The 20,333-nt window shown below is 38.9% G+C and overlaps 1 protein-coding gene across 2 annotated transcripts in view; it reads left to right on the forward strand.

The window, feature by feature from the left end:
* Positions 1-6,261: 6,261 nt before the first annotated feature.
* Positions 6,262-20,333, forward strand: part of SYTL5 (synaptotagmin like 5) — a 126,589-nt gene continuing 112,517 nt past the window's right edge. For both annotated transcript variants that reach the window (XM_075539115.1, XM_075539116.1), the window contains exon 1: positions 6,262-6,571. In XM_075539115.1, the coding sequence (XP_075395230.1) occupies positions 6,453-6,571 (119 nt within the window). In that variant the 5' untranslated portion in view covers positions 6,262-6,452. The remainder of the gene's footprint in view (positions 6,572-20,333) is intronic.

Consider the following 20,333-nt stretch of genomic DNA (forward strand, 5'->3'; position numbering starts at 1 on the left):
CTAACTTTGCTAAGTACAATGGTCTCTAGTTTTGTCTATGTTTTGAGGTGTTTAAGAGAATCATCATTGTTTTTATTGATGACTACTATTCAATTGAATGGATGTACCAGTGTTTGCTTATCAATTCCTCTATAATCAGAGTTTTGGGTTGTTTTCATCGTTTTGCTATTATGGAAATTCTTGCATTAAACATAGGTATGTATATGTCTGTTTGTGTTGTGTACTTTATTTATTTAGGGAATATACCCAGTAGAGGAATTGTAGGATCATAAGGTAATTGCATTTGCTTCTGTTTAATGAAGCATCATACTGATTGCCATAATGGTTGCACAATTCTATAATCCCACCAGCAGTGTAAGATTCCCATAGACTCTTCAGTATTTATTATTATTACATTGTCAGTGTGAGGTGGTAACTCGTTCTTTCAACTTATATTTCTCTTATTGCTAATGAAGGCAAACATTTTTTTTCAGATGGTTGCTGGCCATCTGGATGTCTTCTTTAGTAAACTGTCTATTCATATTTTGTGCCCAGGTTTTCGTTGGGCTGTTTGTATTTTCTTATTAAGGTGTTGCTTTCAATAGTTTTAAAATTAGCTCTCTATCTGATGTATCTTTGTTAAATAATTTCCCTAACCTTTGGACTCACATTTAACTCTTTTAACAAAATCTTTTTTGCATGCATAAACGTCATATTTTTAGAAAGTCTCAGTATTTATTTTGGCTTCTATAATATGAATATGTTTATTATGTTTAGCAGTAGATTTATGTCTTGTATTAAAAGCTCTAAGTTTGGCCCTATTTTTTGTTGTTGGTGGCCTTCATTTGACTAGGGTTGTTATTTAGGTCTTTCATACATCTTGAGTTCATTTTTGTACATGGTGTGAGGAACATGTTCTGTTACATTTTTTGCAGGTGGAGATCCAATTTTTCAAGTCCCATTTATTGAAAAGGATATCACTTCCCCTACTTAATGTGTTTTAGTCTTTTATACAAAATCAGGTAGCTGTGGGTACTTGATTGTATTTCTCAGTTTTTAATTTTAATCCATTGGTCTTCATGTTTGGTGTTGTGATTACCTTGGCTATATAATAAGGTTTAAAGTCTTGGCATGAAAAACCTCCCATTTTGTTTTTTAATAGTATTTTATTTATCTTGCTTTTTTTCTTTTCCATATAAAATTGGGGATTCATTTTACCATTTCTTTAAAGATTGTGCTGGGATTTTTATCAGAATTCTGTAAAATGTGTGAAGTGTTTTATGTTAGTAGTGACATTTTAACTATATTTTGTCTACCCTTTCCAGGAGCGTAGTAGATTTTTCCATATATATAAACTTTTTCTGTTTCTTGTAGGAGTGTTTTGTAGTTTTCCTTGTGTAAGTTTTTTGTTTTTCTGGTAAGGTTTATCCTTAATATGTATCTTTACAGCAGTTATTGTAAACGGTATTGTTCTTTTAATATCATTTTGGCATCATCTTCTTCAACATATAAGAATCCAACTGGTTTCTGTATAGTGATCTTACAGCCTGCTACGCTGCCAATTTTTTCAATTAGTTTCAGTAATTTTTCAATTGCATCTTTTGGCTTTTTCTATATATAGGATTATACCATGTGCTATTAAAAATCGTTTCATTTCCATGACTATATATAATAAGAGTGGTAAGAAAGAGCAATCCTCTATGTTTTCTAAGAACCAACTTCTTGTTTTGTTGATATTTTTCTATATATTTTAAATTTTATGATTCCTTTATTTCTGCCCTAAATTCATTATTATTATTACTTATTTTCTTGTGTCTGAGGGTTTGCTTTGCTCTCTTTTCCTAATTGTTGTATTTTATGTGTTATTTTAATTATTTTTGCCTTTTGGTGTGTGTACTTATTGATATAAATTTCTCTCTGACTACTTCTTTTGCCACATCCCAGAGATGTTGGTATGCTGTAATTTTTTTCTTATTTGTGTCAATGAATCTTTGGATTTTATGCTTTATTTCTTAAATTTTCCCAATAGTTTTAAAGTGTTGTCCAATTTTTCTATATTCACTTTTTAGTAGTTGACTGGTCCTATGGTTGATTTCTAATTTTATGACATTGTGGTCTGATAAAACGGTTTTTAGTATTTCGATGTTTTCTAATGTATTATATTATGACCTAAAATGTGACCTATTTTGGAGTGGAAGCCATGGGCACTAGACAAAATTGTGAAATATGCCTCCCCCCGCCAGAAATGAATTATTTTTTATATTAATAAGTCATTTCATTGGAGATATTATAGCTCTTATAATGATCCATATATCAACTGTATCAAACTCATTTGAACACACATCATCATCATTTTCAAAACATTTTCTTTCTGCTTGAGCCCTTGGTATTAGCTCCTCTTTTTTCCATCCCTCTCTCACCCTCATGGAACCCTGATAAATTATAAATTATTATTCTCATATCTTACACCACCCACTGCCTCCCTTCACCCACGTTTCTGTTGTTTATCTCCCTGGGGTGGGTTATATGTTGATCCTTGTAGACAGTTCCCTTTTTCTTCCCTTTCTCCCCTATATTCCCCCTACCCTCATGGTATTGTTACTCCCATTGCTGTTCCTGAGGTGTTCATCTGTCCTGGATTCCATGTATTGAGGGCTCTTATCTGTAACAGTGCCTATGCTCCAGTCCAACCTGATTTTTAAGGTAGATATGGGGTTATGATAGTAGGGAGGTGGGAGGAAGCATTAAGGAACTAGAGGGATGTTGTGTGTTCCGTCGGTGCTATGCTGCACCCTGGCTGAATGAAATGTATTTTTGTAAGTGAAATGTTCTGTATGTGTATAAGAGATAATGTTGATTTCATTGTTTTGTTCTTCTGTATCTTTGTTAACTTTCTAGTTGGTCGATCTTTGCTCAATAGTGATGTGTTGAAGTCTTCTAGTATTATAGTATTGTGGGCTATTTATTTCATCATTTCTGTAAGAATTTGAGTAATCATTTTGAAGGTTTTTCATTTGGTGCATATAATTATAGTTATGTTTTATGTTCAGTCAAAGTTTTCATGATTATATCGTATCTCATTGTCTTTTACTTTAATGTTTAGTTTGTCAGATATTAATATTGCTACTCCTGCTGTGACAGCCATTAGCTTGATATATATTTTTATACCCTTTGATTTTTGTTTGTCTTTATATCTAAGGTGTGTTTCTTGTAAGCAGCGCATTAAAGGTTCATGTTTCCCTATCCATTCAGTTAGTCTTTGTATCTTAACTAGTGGATTCAATCCATCAACATTCAATGCGCTTATTTATAATTTTGGGTGTCAATTTATTATATGTTTTTATGATGATACTTATTTTAAATTTCATAATAATTTTTGTGTTGTATTCATTTTGTTTATAGGTTGTCAGTTTTTATTCTCTCATTGCTTTTTTGTTTTTTTTTCTTATTTCTTAACTTGCTTATAAGAGTTTTCTCTTTTGTTTTGTTGAGATTTTAACTTTATCTTTGAGTGTTGTTTGTTTTTGTGGTTTTTATTCAAATACAAAAGGTCGTTTTCTTTTGTGAATGACTCAATGTCTTCTCCATTCAATTATTAATTATCTACACTATTTCCTGCGTGTGTGTGTGTGTGTGTGTTTTCCTCATTGGAAAAATGTTATCTGTGATTATTTATTTTAGTTCTGGTTGAGTTTGCAAATAATTCTGGTTCAGTTTGCATATTATTTGAGTAGTATAATTTTGTCATAATAATGACTTTTCTGATAACTAGATTATTGTTATGGATACTGTGTCTAAATAACTCCTTTTAATATTTTTTATAAATGTGGTCTTGTTTTACAAATTCTTTTGTTTTTTGTTATCTCAGAATGATTTCATTTCTCCCTCATGTTTGAGGGATAATTTCACTGGGCATAGGATTCTGGGTTGGCCGTCCCCACCCACCCTCCCACCCCACCTCCAAATGTTGAGTGGATTAGTCCATTGCACTATTGTTTCCAAGCCAATCAGTTTTTTTAAATGTAAAATTTCACTTGAAAGCAATCCAGAATTTCTGTAAACATAGATGTTGGGGGAACCCTTGAAACTGTTGCCCTGAGATAAACCATAAAGGTTGAATCAAAATGTTCCCTGATATTTTTTTAAAACCACACAGTAGTTTAGCTTAATTAGTAAAATATGACTGCCTTGAGCATTATTCTCATTTAAGATTTAGCTATCTAAGATCAAATTGGCAACATCCATTCAAAATATTAGATAGGATCTTTAGAGGCCAGTCAGTTTATGTTAATGGGGATGGACAGATAATAAAAGGAAGATGAGAATGGTTGCGCAACATAAATATCAATGCCACTGAATTGTACATGCACAGACTATGGGAATGAGATATGTTTTACTGTGTATATTCTCAAACTCTGCGGCTCCCTAGTTATCTCAACCTGTAGTTCCTCTGATCCTTGCTGTATCTAGGGCTTTGGAGATGTAAGACATATACAGCATAAATCCAAACCATTTACAATTAGCCGAGCAATTTCTATCTGAGCAGTGTAGCATAGTTCTGACTTGGTAAATAATTTATAGAATGAACACACGAGGGCTTTGCAAATTTGGGGAATCTCTGAATAAGATCCCATCCTTTCAGGTCTCCTGAGAATTGGAGGTCAGCCTGGCCTTATGACTAGTGAGAGGTTTGAAAGCAGTTTTTCAGTATGTATTTATTTATGGCCAGAAATCTGACTAGAGGTCAGCAAACCAAGTGTAACGTGCATGTAGATTGTAGTGCAGAGAACTGAGGTAAAGTTGAGGGCCTTTGTCATGGATACAGCCAAGTCACAAAACCGGACAGATCCCCTGAAGCCTAAAGGAGATGAACAGAGTTAATCTAGGTATCAGGACAACGAACGAATGTGCTAACGAGTTAGGATAAAAAGGAGGGTCTGGTGCGCATGACCTTGAAATATCTATTTTGCATACTTAAACTAATTTTTAGAAACTACGTCCCTTTTGAGATATTTGCACCTCTATTGAAAATAAAACATTAACCGATGTAGTTGAAGTCCCTGTACTTTCTCTTCTTACACCCCTTCCTGTGCCCCAGTGGTATTCATCATGGTAAATGCCCTTGCATTTTCCTTTACATGTGTTTGTTGTTGTTAGGTACTGTCCAGTTGGTTTGAACGCATAGTGACTATGTTTACAGCATAATGAAACACTGCCGTCTCCTGCACCATCCTCATAATACTTATTTTGTTTGAACTCTTTATTACAACCTCTGTTTCAATCTACTCTTCTATGGTCTTTTAAAAAAATCTGTTACCTTCTGCTATACTGAGCACAAGGTCCTTTTCCAGGGACTGATCCTTTCTGGTGACGTATTCAAGGAATGTGAGATGAAGTGCCACCATCTTCACGTCTAAGGGGCATGGTTGCTGTATTTCTTCTCAGATAGATTTGTTTGTTCTTCTGGGAGTCCATGATATTTTCAGTATTCTTCACCAACACTATACCTCCAAATGCATCAATTCTTCTGTGGTCTCCCTTAATCATTGTCTAACTTTCACATGCATATGTATATATGATATATACTTAAGTAAGATATAACATCACTACAAAGTATACCTTTAAATATGTGTTTTAATCATGCTGCATGAATTCTTCTGTAACTTAAATTTTCATTCAGCACTATGTTTTTGAGATATATGCAATGCCACGTAGGACCAGTTTATACTTCACCAGCAGTGCTTTTCATGCTGTGGTACTAGGTGTGGGGAAGAAGGGAGTTATTTAAGAGTCTTGACCTGTTGTGAATTTAGTGTCCTGAAGTGCCCTGATTTTATCTAAAAATCAGCTGCAAGAATGATGATGGGACATAATTGCCAGAGGAAGCTAACTATAGTGGAAGAAACTAAATTTGCACAGAGAACCTGGGATCCACTCATAACTAATGTTACATGACAGCAGGTAAACAGTATGTATTTTAAAAAGGCATGTTTACTGATTGATAATGTTTGGGTATTGTTGTGCTAGATATATCATTCTTACAAAAAGTAGGTACTTTTACTGGTGACCTAGAAAAAATGACTGAATTAATTTTTCTCTCCTTTGTTTTCTCTGTCTTTCTAGTTTTTTTCCCGAGTTCTGTCTCAGCAGATCTGAGTCTGGCACTATAGCTTTCTGAAGGACTGGAATTGAGCATCATTGGTGGAACTTATCTGCCATCTGTGCACTACCACAAAGGCTTTGGAGATCTTTTTCAGTTAAAACTAGAATGATTCTCTTGGAATGTAGTCCCAGTGGCACCTGTATTTTGGAAAAATATCTATTGGCAAGTCTGCAGACAGCTTCTAAGGATCATTCAGCAGAGAGATATTGAATCACCTGGAATTGATCCGTGGTACTTGAAAAAATTGTGAATATATATTCACATTTTGGAACATTCACTCGCTGTTACTCATAGCCGCTGCTCAAATACCATGTCCAAGAACTCGGAGTTCATCAATCTGTCATTTTTATTAGATCATGAAAAGGAAATGATCCTGGGAGTCCTAAAGAGAGATGAATATTTGAAAAAAGTGGAGGATAAGCGAATAAGGTAATATTTTAAAAATATTTTGTGTCCTCCTTAACGGCTTTCTGCTTGTTGGAAGCAATTTATATCACATATGTGACAACTGTGACTTTGCTGGTGACAGTGGATAATGATTTACTAAACTCACGATAATAGCTAAATTATTAGAAAACATCTTTGGCACCTTACTATTTAGCCAGATGGGACCATGGAATTGGGCTTATAATAAGATGTTGATGTGAATGCGCATCTGCTAATAAGAGTAAAGCTAGTGTGTTTTGAGAATGGTGATGACAACAAATGGTCAAATGGACTTGACACATTGGATGGATGTATGGATTGTGATAAGAATGGTACAAGCCCCCAATAAAATGATTTTTTAAAAAGAGTATAGCTAGTAATTGAGAGGAGAGACTTCTCAAGTTTGAGTATGTGCTATTACATATGTTAGTTGTGTGTGTGTGACTTTAGAACGCCACTGGGCTTCACTATGTCTAAGCTTCCTTATAGGTAAAACAAATAGACCCACCTCATGCCAGTGTTATTATGATTAAGAAAGTTTTGACATAATGCACTGCCTAGCTATAAGTGCTCAATAAAAGCTAGCTATTAATTATTTAGAATGCCTTTATCAGATCCATTTTACTGGGGATTTGCCTTCATGTAGGTGAGAGAAGAGGGAGATGTAGAAAGTGAAAAGTTTTTGTTGTGTTTCAGAAATGACTTGAAAGTCTTCAAATATGTTTCCATTTTTGCATGAGTAAAATTAAGAAATAAAGGTGCAATAGAGTTCACATCAGTTGGAGAGATTGCTGATATTTAGCTGGTTTCCTTTGCATGACTTGACCAATGGTTTCAGCTATCATGCATTATACTTATTTACATCATCTGCTGTAAATGATCAGAACATCATTCTCATTGGTTGTAACACCCATTCTGTTTGGTTACATCATCTGTTCTGAATTACCCCAGCATCATTATGATTGCTTTTTAATATCCATTCTAATGTGTTGCTGTCTGTATTGTGCTGGTAATTAAATAAAAGAAGGCTTTAAAAAATCTGTGGAGCACAACCCTGAGACCAGGAGAACTAGTTGGTGTTCAGTTACAGCTACCACCTGCTCTGAAAGGGATCACATTAGAAGGTGCTGAATAGAATGGGGGAAAATAATGTTTAACAAAATTGAAAATCATAGAACGGATGAGTCTTACTGATTAACTGGAGATTGGTGGAACCTCGAAGATGACAGCCCTTAGTCCGCCTTTAGGTCTGGCACTGATCATGCTCCGTGGTTCAATAGGGCTGTAAGGGGCGCAAAATCATTCATGAGGTATGCAAAGCTTAGTCTAATCAATCATTTATGTTCAAAAAGGCAGCATTTACTCAAGAGGACAATTCAGAAGGCTTAAGTGAGAAGGAGGAATGGAAACATGAAACAAGGGGAAGAAGTGGGATAAGGGATTGCAATGAATAAGTTGAAACAAAATGTGTACGAATTGTTGAATGTAGATGTGATCATCTGCACTATAAACTTTCAACCAATTCACAATAAAAAGTTTTAAAATTTTTTCATGGAAAAATCCATTTGATTTTAGCTCCATTTCCATAAACTTTTTGAAGGCCCTTCATATACTCAATTATTGAATATCCCCTGAAGAAAGGAACCAAAAGAAGCATTTTCCTCCTGAGTCACTACCAACTATGTGTCTTGCTAACAGTACAGAGTGCTCCTGAGAAGCAGAGATGGGGAGACTTCATATCACAAACTTTGATCATGTTATCCAGGGAGACTAGTCTTTGAAAAATGACAACATACTTTATAAAGGAAATGGTCAGGGAAGGAAAACGAAAAAGGAAGACTTTAACCGCGAGAGATTGACAATGCGGAGAGAGACACGGTTGTGAATAGGGGGCAGGATCACGCAGTGCTTCATTCGGCTGTATAACACGAGCACCCTGGGGCCCAAACTGCAGTCAAAATCGAATGTTTATTTTACTGCAGGAGGAAACATGTCATGCATTATCTTGATATGTTGCAAAAATCTTCAGGGTGCCTCAAGAAATTAGGTTACTTAGAATTCATATGACGTTGAAATATTTTGTATTGATGATTATTTAATATTAGGAGTCTAGGCTATTTGTTTCCATTACAATAAGATATTCGTCCAGTCCTGAAGAAGCAAAAGCTTTGATTAAAATAATTTCACTTTTTCTATGACCATATATTTGCTTCCTAGACTGCTAACCACAAGATCAGCAGCTCGCAAACAGTGTCTCCTACAGAGAAAGACAAAGCTTTCTGTTCCTATAAAGAGTCACAGTCTCAGAAACCCACAGGGACACTTGTACTCTGTCATATAGGGTCACGCAGCGTCAGAGTTGACTGGGTGGCAGTGAGCTTGGCTCCATACACAAGTTATGGGACTTAAAAGGAATCGATCGTGACACATTCTAGACAGTCTAGAATTCAGGTGGTCATGAAATGCTGTTAATAATTTTAAGAAAATCAGAAATTATATTTTTACATTCATAGTCCTGTCATGAAAAATGGTTGATTTTTTTTCTAATATACTGCAAAATTTATATTGGTTACAAGAAATACTTACTAGTTATTGATGAAATTCTCAGGACAATTAAACATCATTTCACCCAGGAAGAAAAAATTTAATAACCAAATCCCAATAACACAGAAATACAATAAATAAACTTGGTTCAAAATGTTTGTTTCTGTCTATCCCAATAACGTTTAGCAATAATCAATTATAGCCTCCTTTTCTTTCCCCTTCTATTCTTCTCCTCATCATTTCCTTATTCCTTATAAAGAAATGGAGATCAATTGTTCAACATACATCAGAGCTATTAAGAATAAAAGGCCGCTTTAAACTTATTTTTTTAAATCATAGATGAAACACTTTGGTATATCCAATAGACATTTTTCAAGAAAATAGTTTATTTTTTAAACACTGATACTCTTTTTAAAAATAAAAATAACACCAAAGGCTAATATATGTACAGATAAAACTGTGTAGCCTCCAAATATCTGTCTCTCTGAGAGAAAAATGGAGCTTAATAGATCTGGTGAACAAAGGTGGCATGGTGCCAAGGCTCTGGACCTCCAAGGCCACCCTCACTAGTGTTATCTAACAGTGGCTTAGCAAGCTTTAGTGAGCGAGCTGCAAACAAGACTGTAATTAAAATCAACCTTACAAAAGCTTCACTTACTCCAAGCAAATCAATTCAGACTCATATCGACCCCATAGGACAGAATAGAACTAACTGTCCCTGTGCCTTCCTGAGGCTATGAATCTTTAAGAGAGCAGAGAGCCTCATTTTTCTCCTGCAGAGCAGCTGGTGTGCTCAAACTACTGACCTTGTGGGTAGTAGTTGAACTCATAACCCACTATGCCAAGGTCTCCCTATTATCTACCCTTAAGGACACATTTTAAAATCTAGCGTGCCCCTAGCTCACCCTTTGAAAAATCTCTGAGAGCTTCAGGCCAGACGTAAGTGGACAATCAAGGGAGGTCTCTTCTTGCTTTTTGTTCTGTTTATCATTAGGTTGTGTTACTTCATGGGCTTGGTCATCCCTGGTCAGCCTGACTCTCTCAGATAGTTTTGACACAGAGAGTGATATTTCCTCAGTTGACAGTTTACTCTTAAAAATAATTTACTCTTTCAGATAGTTTTGACACAGACAGTGATTTTTGCTCTGATGACAGTTTATTCTTAAAAAGAATTTACTCACCTTGAAAACAATCTCATAGGTGTTACAAAAGACATGTGGTTCTTTTCCCCCATTCTAGCAATAGCCCTTGAGGGTAGAGGTTGGCTAATAATTACCCTAGGGGACAGAGTTAACAGAGCCACCATGGTTACAGAATCAAGTTGTCCCAGCTCTGACCCGGCTCTAGCTTCCTAGATAAATTTAGTTTCTTTATCTGATAAAACAGAAGTTATAACATTGCTTGGCTCCTGAGAGTTTCAGTCTAGCAAACAAAGGGGAAGTTCCACTCTGTCCTATAGGATCACTGTGAGTCAGAATCGACTCAACAGTAGTGAGTTGGACCTCTGTAAGACCTATTATAACTACGCTCTTGCTTGCTGCTAGCTCATGTATGCTTGCTACGCTACTGTTATGTAACACTTGCTAGGGTGGCCTTGGAGGTCCAGAGACAAAACAACACGGACAACATTGTTGTAAGATTAAATACATTCATGTTATAATGAGCTTATCATAGTGGTGGCATAGCATGAGCATTCAATAATTTCTAGCTATAATCGTTAACCGATTTGATTATTGATTTGCATTGTCAATTTACTAGTTGTGGTAGACACTGTCAGTGCTCCATTAGTTGGACCAGTGTGCTCCAAGTGCTGTCCCTGGGTGATGTAAAGGATTAAGCCCTTGGCTACTAACTGAAATGCTGGAGGTTTAGGTTCACCCAGAAGTTCCTTTGAAGAAAGACCTACTCCCTTTGCCACCCCTCTCTAAAAAACTCAAACAAACAAACAAAAACACCGAAAACTCTATGGTCGAGCACAGTTTGACTTTGACACATCAACCTGAGTATGAGTCAATTTGATAGCAACTGGTATTTTTTTATTTGCTTTTTTATGCATAAGGACTTGCCCTTACTACCTATCCCAGAGGTGGTACTATTGGGTCAGTGCAGTTGCTCATAAGATTGCATTGCTACACGTGCCAAGTAAACTTGAGGTTATCTTCCTACTGAGCAAGCCAAAGCCAAAGCCAATGACTCGCAGGTTCAGGAACCCCTTTATTCAAGGTAGGGCACACTTCACAATACAATTGATGCTTCAGAGCTCCCTGTGGGATCTAGCTGAGACTCAACTTCGTCTAGGAATCACGTATTGGCTGAGCCCTTCTCCCTTTCCCTGTCTTGCCTCATCTCCTGCTCTGCAGGCATTTCCTGTGAGTGCTCCTTCACTATATCACTCACACCAAATCCACATCTTGAGTCAGTCTCTTCAAAGCTCAACCTGAAACACAAATAGAACGTGTGTTATAGAGACTGCTACTATTTTAAAAAATTAGTTTTGAGGATAATATATAATAAATCTAATTACTATTCAAGGTTTTCAGGATCATTTAAATCACAAATTGTGGCTTTTCCAGCAAATTTTATCAGGCATTAATGTTTATTAAATAGTAAACAAAAGATGTTTAGATAGTCTTCCTTTCTGTTGACTTTTATCCTTTTATTGCTAGCTGATGTTTTCCCCTTTTATTAAGAGTTTTAAATACAATCTAAATCAGTTCGTGGCAAGTCAGTTCTGGCCAGAAGGTCTACATGACACTGACATTCTGCAAACATGATTTGAATTACCTGATTTATATGAAATGTCATCCTACACTCTGAGCGAAATGCACACGAAAAAGAAGTCTTGAAGAAGGGAAAAGTTGTACTTTTGATTTTATCAAGCTCAAGTTGAAAGTTAGCTTCTCCTTCAACTAGGAATGTAGGCAACACACCACAGTAATAGTAACAGAACCTGCAGAACTTGTAACTTTGTCAAAAGATGTCACATTGAAAATGAAGCACATCCCTCAAAATACTACTTATGCTAAGCACTACTTCAAAATTATGTTAGACATAAAATCTGCCACACACACGATTTAAAAAAACCCAGCAGCTGCTGTGTAGATTTATGAAGACGCTGTGTGTATCAGAGTAGAACTGAGCTCTTGAAAAACTCACTGTCATTGAGTCCATTTTGAGACTCAGTGATCCTGTAGGACAGGGTAACACTGCCCCTCTGAGTTTCGGAAACTGTCCGTCTTTATGAGAGTAGACAGCATCATCTTCGTCCCTTGGAGAGTCTGGCGTTCTCAACCTGACGGCCTGTGGTTAACACCTGAATGTGTAACTCACTATACCAGCAGGGCTCCTACACAATTACATTGCTGCTTAAAAATTTCTCTTTTGCTAACTATTTCAGTGTGATTGATTTATTTGTAAACTTGAGTGATTTCACTTATGCAGATAAAAACATACTTCTGGAGGGAATCTAGACAGCTGGTCAGACTGCCAGAGATATATTCCCTTGTACTTAAAAACCCCACTTTGAGACTGACTGCTATCAGATGACTGCCATCCCAAAGTTATGGAATCGGTCATTGTTAACCTTTAGTTTGAATCTCTTTCTTCGAGGGTGATCAATGCATGGTGGCCTAGAACTACCAGAAATGGACTACCGTTATGCTTTCTTTGCCTTTTAATGACATGTGCTAGTCTGGCAGGCATGGTTCCGTCTTTGTGAATGAGTGTTATTGAAAGTTTTGCCCTATTCCCAACCTTCGTTGTTCATGTAAATGATGTCCATCTTCAGTAAACAGCAATGGAGGAGGACATATTTATATCTTCTGGTTTCTCTGTTGTCACAAAGTGAGCCACACAATCCTCCATGCTCTATCCCCCGGTTCATACTTTGACAACAACTATCCATCCCACACCACTCTGCATCTGTGTAATGTCCGCGCGGAACTCACAGAGCATACTCACAACTAATGGGGCTTATTAGAGAAGTTATTGGGTTACCACAAGTCAAGATCAGCAAACAGTAAGGATAAATCATTGTCTCCTCAGCTAATAGCCAAGCCATTCTCTGGCTGTCAGTCTCTCAGCCATGTGGTAGCCAAGTATCTCTCTTGTTCTTAGTACCTTAGTCATATGGTCCCTTGACCCCTGCCTCTGGGGGCCAGGAAGCTCACTCATCTGTCAGTCTGTCCTGCAGTTCCATAGTTTCAGGACAGATTAGAGGAAGGCACCCATAGTCTTGGTGATGTTGCTCTGAGTCTCTGATACCTCTGGTCGTCATGACCTTCACCATTTTATACAACGATGTTGATAGTACTCTAACAAGGTGCTCAGGGTTTCACCCTTCTCTATTTCTGCTTCAAAGATGGCTCATCTTTATAGCCCGGGGGAGCAATAAAATCTGGCAAATCATCTCTCTTAGTGTTATACATGCCCTGTTTGCGAAGTCCTACCTGATCTTTTGGTAGGAGTCACAGAGACTTGGGTAGAAAAATCATATTAAAGAAATTTCACTCCACAGTCACTTATAATTTTAATATGTACAAGTCAACTATTCATGTATTGTGGCCTGAAAAAGTGGTGTGTACATGAATACTGTTCATTTCTCAACAATGTTTTCAATTCCATACCATTGTATAACAATACTAAAATCAGTAGAACTACCTTATGTTCCATGGGGATGATTTATAATGTTCTCTATTATAAAATGAAAATGATCTCATTAAAGTGAACCAGGGGCATAAATAAACCATAGATATATGAATGGATTTTGGACTCGCACTTTATTGTAGCCCTGTCATGAGAACAATTATTTCTTATGACATGGCCCTACTTGATACTCATGAAGAGATAACTGAAGATACGGATGCTATAGTAAAATGTGGTGAAGAAATCAGATGCTGCCTGGCTATCAGAAAAATTAACATGTGGGCTCTTAAAGCTTGTCTTCAAATAAGCAGCCAACTAAGTGAGTCATCAACTAAGTCCACATAGAAGAACCACACCAGCCCATGTGATCCAAGAATTAAAAGTAATAAAATCCAAATCCAGAGGAGGGAACAGTATCCAAGCTTAAATTTGGACATCCAGTTTGCAGAATACTATGGATGACAGTGGATGCCAAAATCCGTGTGCAGGGTCCCCACAAGCATTAAGCCTCTGGTGAATGCCCTCTGATCAGAGTCCAGTGTTGTGAATAGCCTTGCCATTAAGAGTATTGTAACGTCCACTATGGCACATGTGATTAGGCTAAAATGAACCACCTTATCAGTTGATCTCCTTTTGACCCATTTTAAAGCTGCTTCAGTTTTTAATGTTTTCTGCTTTCTTTTCAAATGACATTTTTCTGTTTTATTTTATAATGTTGTTGCTTTTGTTTGTATCGTGTTTTTGTTTTGTATTATTTTCTGAATATGAAATCTAGAATAGGTAGATTTATAGAGACAGTAATTGAATTAATGATTACCTAAGGGCATGGCAGGGAAGTGTTGGTGGGCAGCTAACAATGAATATGAGGAAGAAAAAATGTTTTGGAATTGATTGTGGAGATAATTACACAATTATTCTTAATATGACTGAATGATTAAATTATATGACATGTGAATTATATGCCAATGAATCTATTTGGAAATGTTAAGGTCTCTAATATAGAAGCTCATAGTCTAGTCAGGAAGACAGATATATGACCAGCTAAAGGCATCACTGAATTTAGCATAAAGTAGAAGCATAATTCAGTAGATTATGTCATCTCAGGATTTATGTGAAATTTGCACTAGCCCCTGTTCCCATACTTTTGTGAAGCTCGTGGTTAATGCCAAGGCCACATATGAGCTTCTGTGGAATTCTTTCTCTTCTCTTGCATCTCACTACTTCTGGCTATTCTTTACTATGTCTTTGCCAGACCAGACAAGGGATTTAACCCCCTTTCCTTGATTCCTACGGAAGCCAGCAGCACAGAGAATTTCAGCACAGAGATTTCTACCACAGTAAATGTTGGTGCCAGCTATTACAGTAAGCATTTCGCATCATGCAGTGATCCACTGGTATTTTGTGGAAGCCTAAAGGAAGAGGTAATGAATTATTAACTAGATACAATGTAAGGAACGGTTTCGCAGAGGAGCTACCATTTGAGCATGGCCATGAAAATGTGAAAAGGGTTTTGACAGATGGACAGTATAGGTCAGCTCTGTTTTGGCTCTTTACCAGTAACCACCTTTGGATTCTGCTAATGGGTTTCAAAAGGCAAAGGAAGTCCCAGTAGACCCTTAAGAATGATGGCGATTACAACGAAGAAACACTTCTGGAGTGTCTGTAACTTGTAATTCTGAAGGAAGCTGTGGACTCACTTGTTTGAGGAGGCTCCCTTAGATATGAAGAAAACAGAGTTGGTAGAGTCTCAAAATGGTATTTAATCATTTAAATATTTAGGCCTGATGCCCCAATGTGTTTCAACGTCTATGGAGCTGTTGAAGTTTGCCATTCATTAGGGTGGGAGTGGCCTCTGAAATATTCTGCACTCAGAAGTTCATGAAAAGACGGGTAATTATTTCCAGATATGAATTGTAGTAGAAGAAAGGTCTGGTAATCTGCTTTTTAAAGATTCCAGCCAACAAAAACCTTTGTGGAAGTTCCAAAAAGGGTTGCTATGAGTCCGAATCAACTCCATGACACACACCACCACCACCTCCACCACCACCACAACCACTACCACCACCACCACCACCACCTCCACCACCACCTCCACCACCACCTCCACCACCACCACCACCACCACCTCCACCACCACCACCTCCACCACCACCACCTCCACCACCACCACCACCACCACCACCACCACCACCACCACCACCACCACCACCACCACCATCACCTCCACCACCACTACCACCACGACCACCACCACCTCCACCACCTCCACCACCACCACCACCACCACCACCACCACCTCCACCACCACCACCACCACCACCACCACCACCACCACCACCACCACCTCCACCACCACCACCTCCACCACCACCACAACTACTACCACCACCACCATCACCACCTCCACCTCCACCTCCACCTCCACCTCCACCACCACCACCTCCACCACCACCACCACCACCACCACCACCACCACCACCACCACCACCATCACCTCCACCACCACCACCACCACCACCACCTCCACCTCCACCACTACCACCTCCACCACCACCACAACTACTACCACCACCACCATCACCTCCACCACCACTACCACCACCACCACCACCTCCACCTCCACCACCACCACCACCACCACCACCACCACCACCACCACCACCACCACCTCCACCTCCACCACCACCACCTCCACCACCACCACAACTACTACCACCACCACCATCACCTCCACCACCACTACCACCACCACCACCACCTCCACCTCCACCACCACCACCTCCACCACCACCACAACTACTACCACCACCACCATCACCTCCACCACCACTACCACCACCACCACCACCTCCACCTCCACCACCTCCACCACCATCACCACCACCACCACCACCACCTCCACCTCCACCTCCACCACCACCTCCACCATCACCACCACCACCACCACCTCCACCACCACCTCCACCACCATCACCACCATTAATCAGAGTCAGAGAGAGTGTTTCTGTCTGCTCACAGAGCATTCTCGGGTCATTCATGGAGCTCAAACATATGCATTCGTCTCCTTCAGACCAGATGGGAAGGAAAGGTAGCAGATTGCCAGGCTTGGCTGTGGCTGTTAGAAAGTAAGTGCATTTTATACTTTCTCTGCAGAGTACGAATCGCTTAGGTTTATGGATGGCTTGAATGCAATGAAGAGAGAGGGAAGGACCGAGGCCAAGAAAACGGAGCTAACAACAGTGATTGCAAATGGGGGATAAGCAAGCAGTTGGGAAGCACAAACATATGAAGTTTTTGTTGATTATTTTTGCCTTCTTCAAATATTGTAAGAACTGAGACTAACATAAGATGGCATATAGTTCATAATACATACCCCACAATTTTTTATTAAAAAATCTTACTCAAGCTTCTTTACGTAGAACAAATCATGTTAAATATCTATTTATAAAATTAGCTAGTATAATAGATCTCCAACTATATAAGTGAGTCTTCATTTCACCAGTTCATTGGTGAACTGTTCATTATTCTAATGGGATGACATTTCAATTTGGCTTCTGTATCAGTTTCTTAGGGTTGGCATAATAAAGTACCACAAATTGGGTGGCTTATAGGAAGAGAAAGTTCTCATCTCACAGTATGGAAGCCAGTAATCAGAGTTCAGGATGTTATCAGGCCCATTCTTTGGCTAGCAGTTTCCCTCTGTGTCTCTCTGCATCTATTCTCTCTTATACAAAACCACCCAGGTTGTATCAGAATCCATTCTACTCTGGTATGGCTTTATGTTGATTTAACTGACATTTCCAAAAACTCTTATTATCAAACAAGAGCTTGTTCATAGGTACCAGAAGTTAGACCTTTAACACGAATTAAGGCGGAAGGGAATACAACTCAATACATAACATCCACCATTCACAGAAACATATCTGGCATTACCCTCTCTTTGGAATCTGAGCATTATTTGTGGCCTTATTATTTACATTTCTCTTTTTATTCTCCTCAAGATTTATTGAGGTATCTACTCCATTCCAAGCTCCAACAGTGGACATTTTATTGGAAATAACCATTCCATGATGAGTATTACCCTGGCAACTCTCGCTGGTCTATTCTGTCCTACAGACTCCCTAGGAGTTGGAGCACATTCAATATCAGTGTGTTTTGAATATGTGGACCTGCAATGGACAGCTTTCAAATTATATTACTATTGAGGTAAGGGCTATTAATAATGCGCCCAAAGTGCCACAGCTAATAAGTATCAGAGCTGTGATTGGTAACTCCACTCTGGCTCCAAAGTTCACACTGCCCTCTTAGGTTACTTTTGACTTCTGAGCAATATAGCATCCAGGAGGGTGGGAGAGGTGGAGGAAGGAGAAGGAGCTAGAGTGAGAGTAAGAGCATATTTGTTTCTTAGGGATACTGAAAAGTAACATAAACCAGGTGGGCTAAAACAACAGATATTTTTTATGTTCATGAGCCTAGAGGTTAAAAAAAATTTGAAATCAAGGTATGGACAGGGCCAGGTAGTTTTTCTGAGGACTGTGGGAGAAAATCTGTTCCATGCCTCGCTGGTGTTGTTGACAATCCAGGATATTCCTTGTTTTGTAGACCCATCCCTCCCGTCTCTGTCTCCATCATCACATACATTTCTTCCTGTGTGCCCCTCTGACTCTTATAAGAACACCATTCATATTGAATCCACCTTACTCTGGTATGAATTTGTGCTAACTAATTATATCTACAAAGACTCTAATTCTAAGTAAGCCCATATTTTCAGGTTTTAGGAAATACATGAATTTGAGGGACTCTGGTCAAGTGAAAGCTCTTAATATGGCTCTTGTCTATGCAGTTTCCACCAAATAATTGCCTAGTACTATGCAGTTACGCTGTGTGAAACACTAGTAAAAGCAACTGGTAAGTTGTTATGGCCACTTCTCCATGTATAAGGAGCCCCGGTGATGTCATAGAGACACGCTCCACTGCGGTCTGAAGTCAGCAGTTTGAATCCACCAGGAGAAAGCCTGGACTTTATAAGCTGGTGAAGAGTTACAGTCGCCCAGACTCAAAGGGACACTGTCCTACAGAGGAGTCCCTATGAGTCAACATAGACTCCATGACAGCGAGTGATTTTGCTGTTGTTCCTTCGATGTATAAAAGAGCCATCTCCGAAGCAAGAAGGAAGAGAATCCCAAGACCATCAAGAAGGAAGAACAGCCAGCGGAGCAGTTTTGAGATCTCTGTCCAAAGCGGTGGAGGCTGAGACCACAAGCCCCAGAAGCCACAACATGGAGACCATGCAATAGAGCAGAGGGGCTGCACCACTGAATGGGAGACAGTGAGTTGGTACAGCAGAAAGAATTCCTGGCCCAAGAAAGGTAGGAGCCAAAGGACCACCTGGCAGAGAACTAGAGGGAGAGACTTGACTGCTGACCGAGTAGAGTGGTTGCTGTGGACCAATGACTGTATCCTTAAAGTTTCTCATTTTGACTTAACTTCTCTAGTAAATGCCCATAATCGTGAGTGTTGTCAGACAATTCTGTGTGGTCATTGCAAGGAATTATCAAACCCAGCAGAAGTTTGAATGCTGGGGAAAGAACAGTTGGTGTTAGAACATGATGAAAGATAGATGGAGGATAGAGGCGTGTCTGACCTCTGTCTTATGGCAATTGGTCGTGTGTGTGTGTGTGTGTGTGTGTGTGTGTGTGTAGAAGGATTCTCCTCCCTTGTGTAGCCAAAGGAAGTCAGATGTGGCCTCCATGCCATTTTCATTCTAACCCTTTGCATAAGGCACACTACATCATACTGTCATACTAGAGACTATATTACTAAGTTCACAAATGTACTCTCATTTAATCCCCATATCAATGCTGAGGTATGTACTGTTCTATAGGTATGAAGGATTCCCTGAGTGGTGCCAACCGTGAACACTCTCAACTACTATCCCCAAAATGGAAGGTTCTAATCTACCTAAAAGTGCCTAGCAGAACACCCTAACAGTCTACTTACATAAATTCAGACATTGACAATTCCATGGAACGTAGTTTTACTCTGATACCGAAGGTGTCACCACGAACCAAGCTTAGCTAAGTGGCAACTGGTTACTGGCTGCAACTGTATGTGGCAGTTAGAGTTTATGTCAACTTGAACCTGTATGAGAGTGTAGGGGTGGAGTCCACGAGGATTTCTTTCTCTGTGTCCCTTCACTGTCATGCTTGCTTAGATTCTGTGTCTGTCTCCAGGAGCAGCTGTCTATGAGCCATCAACTTTGGAGTTGTTGACGGCCAGCCATGTTCTCACAGGTCTTGGGTGCACACAACTCGGTACTTACTGGCCTGTGAGCTCCCTGCTTCTAACTTTATCTTTCTGTGTCATTAGCCTGTGGCTCTACAAATGTAAAGCGGGATCTAGCTAGCATAGGACCCATGGACTTGAGTTGGCCTGGGTTAGGATGCCTTCTTGCTATAAAATTACTTCTTGATATAAAATTCTCTCATACCTATCTCTGAGTGTCACTAACTGTTTCTCTGGAAAACTCATCTTGTAACAACTGGAATTCAGAGAAATTAAATAATTTGTCCAACTT

The sequence above is a fragment of the Tenrec ecaudatus genome, chromosome X, assembly GCF_050624435.1.
Source record: "Tenrec ecaudatus isolate mTenEca1 chromosome X, mTenEca1.hap1, whole genome shotgun sequence".
Classification (NCBI taxonomy): Eukaryota; Metazoa; Chordata; class Mammalia; order Afrosoricida; family Tenrecidae; genus Tenrec; species Tenrec ecaudatus.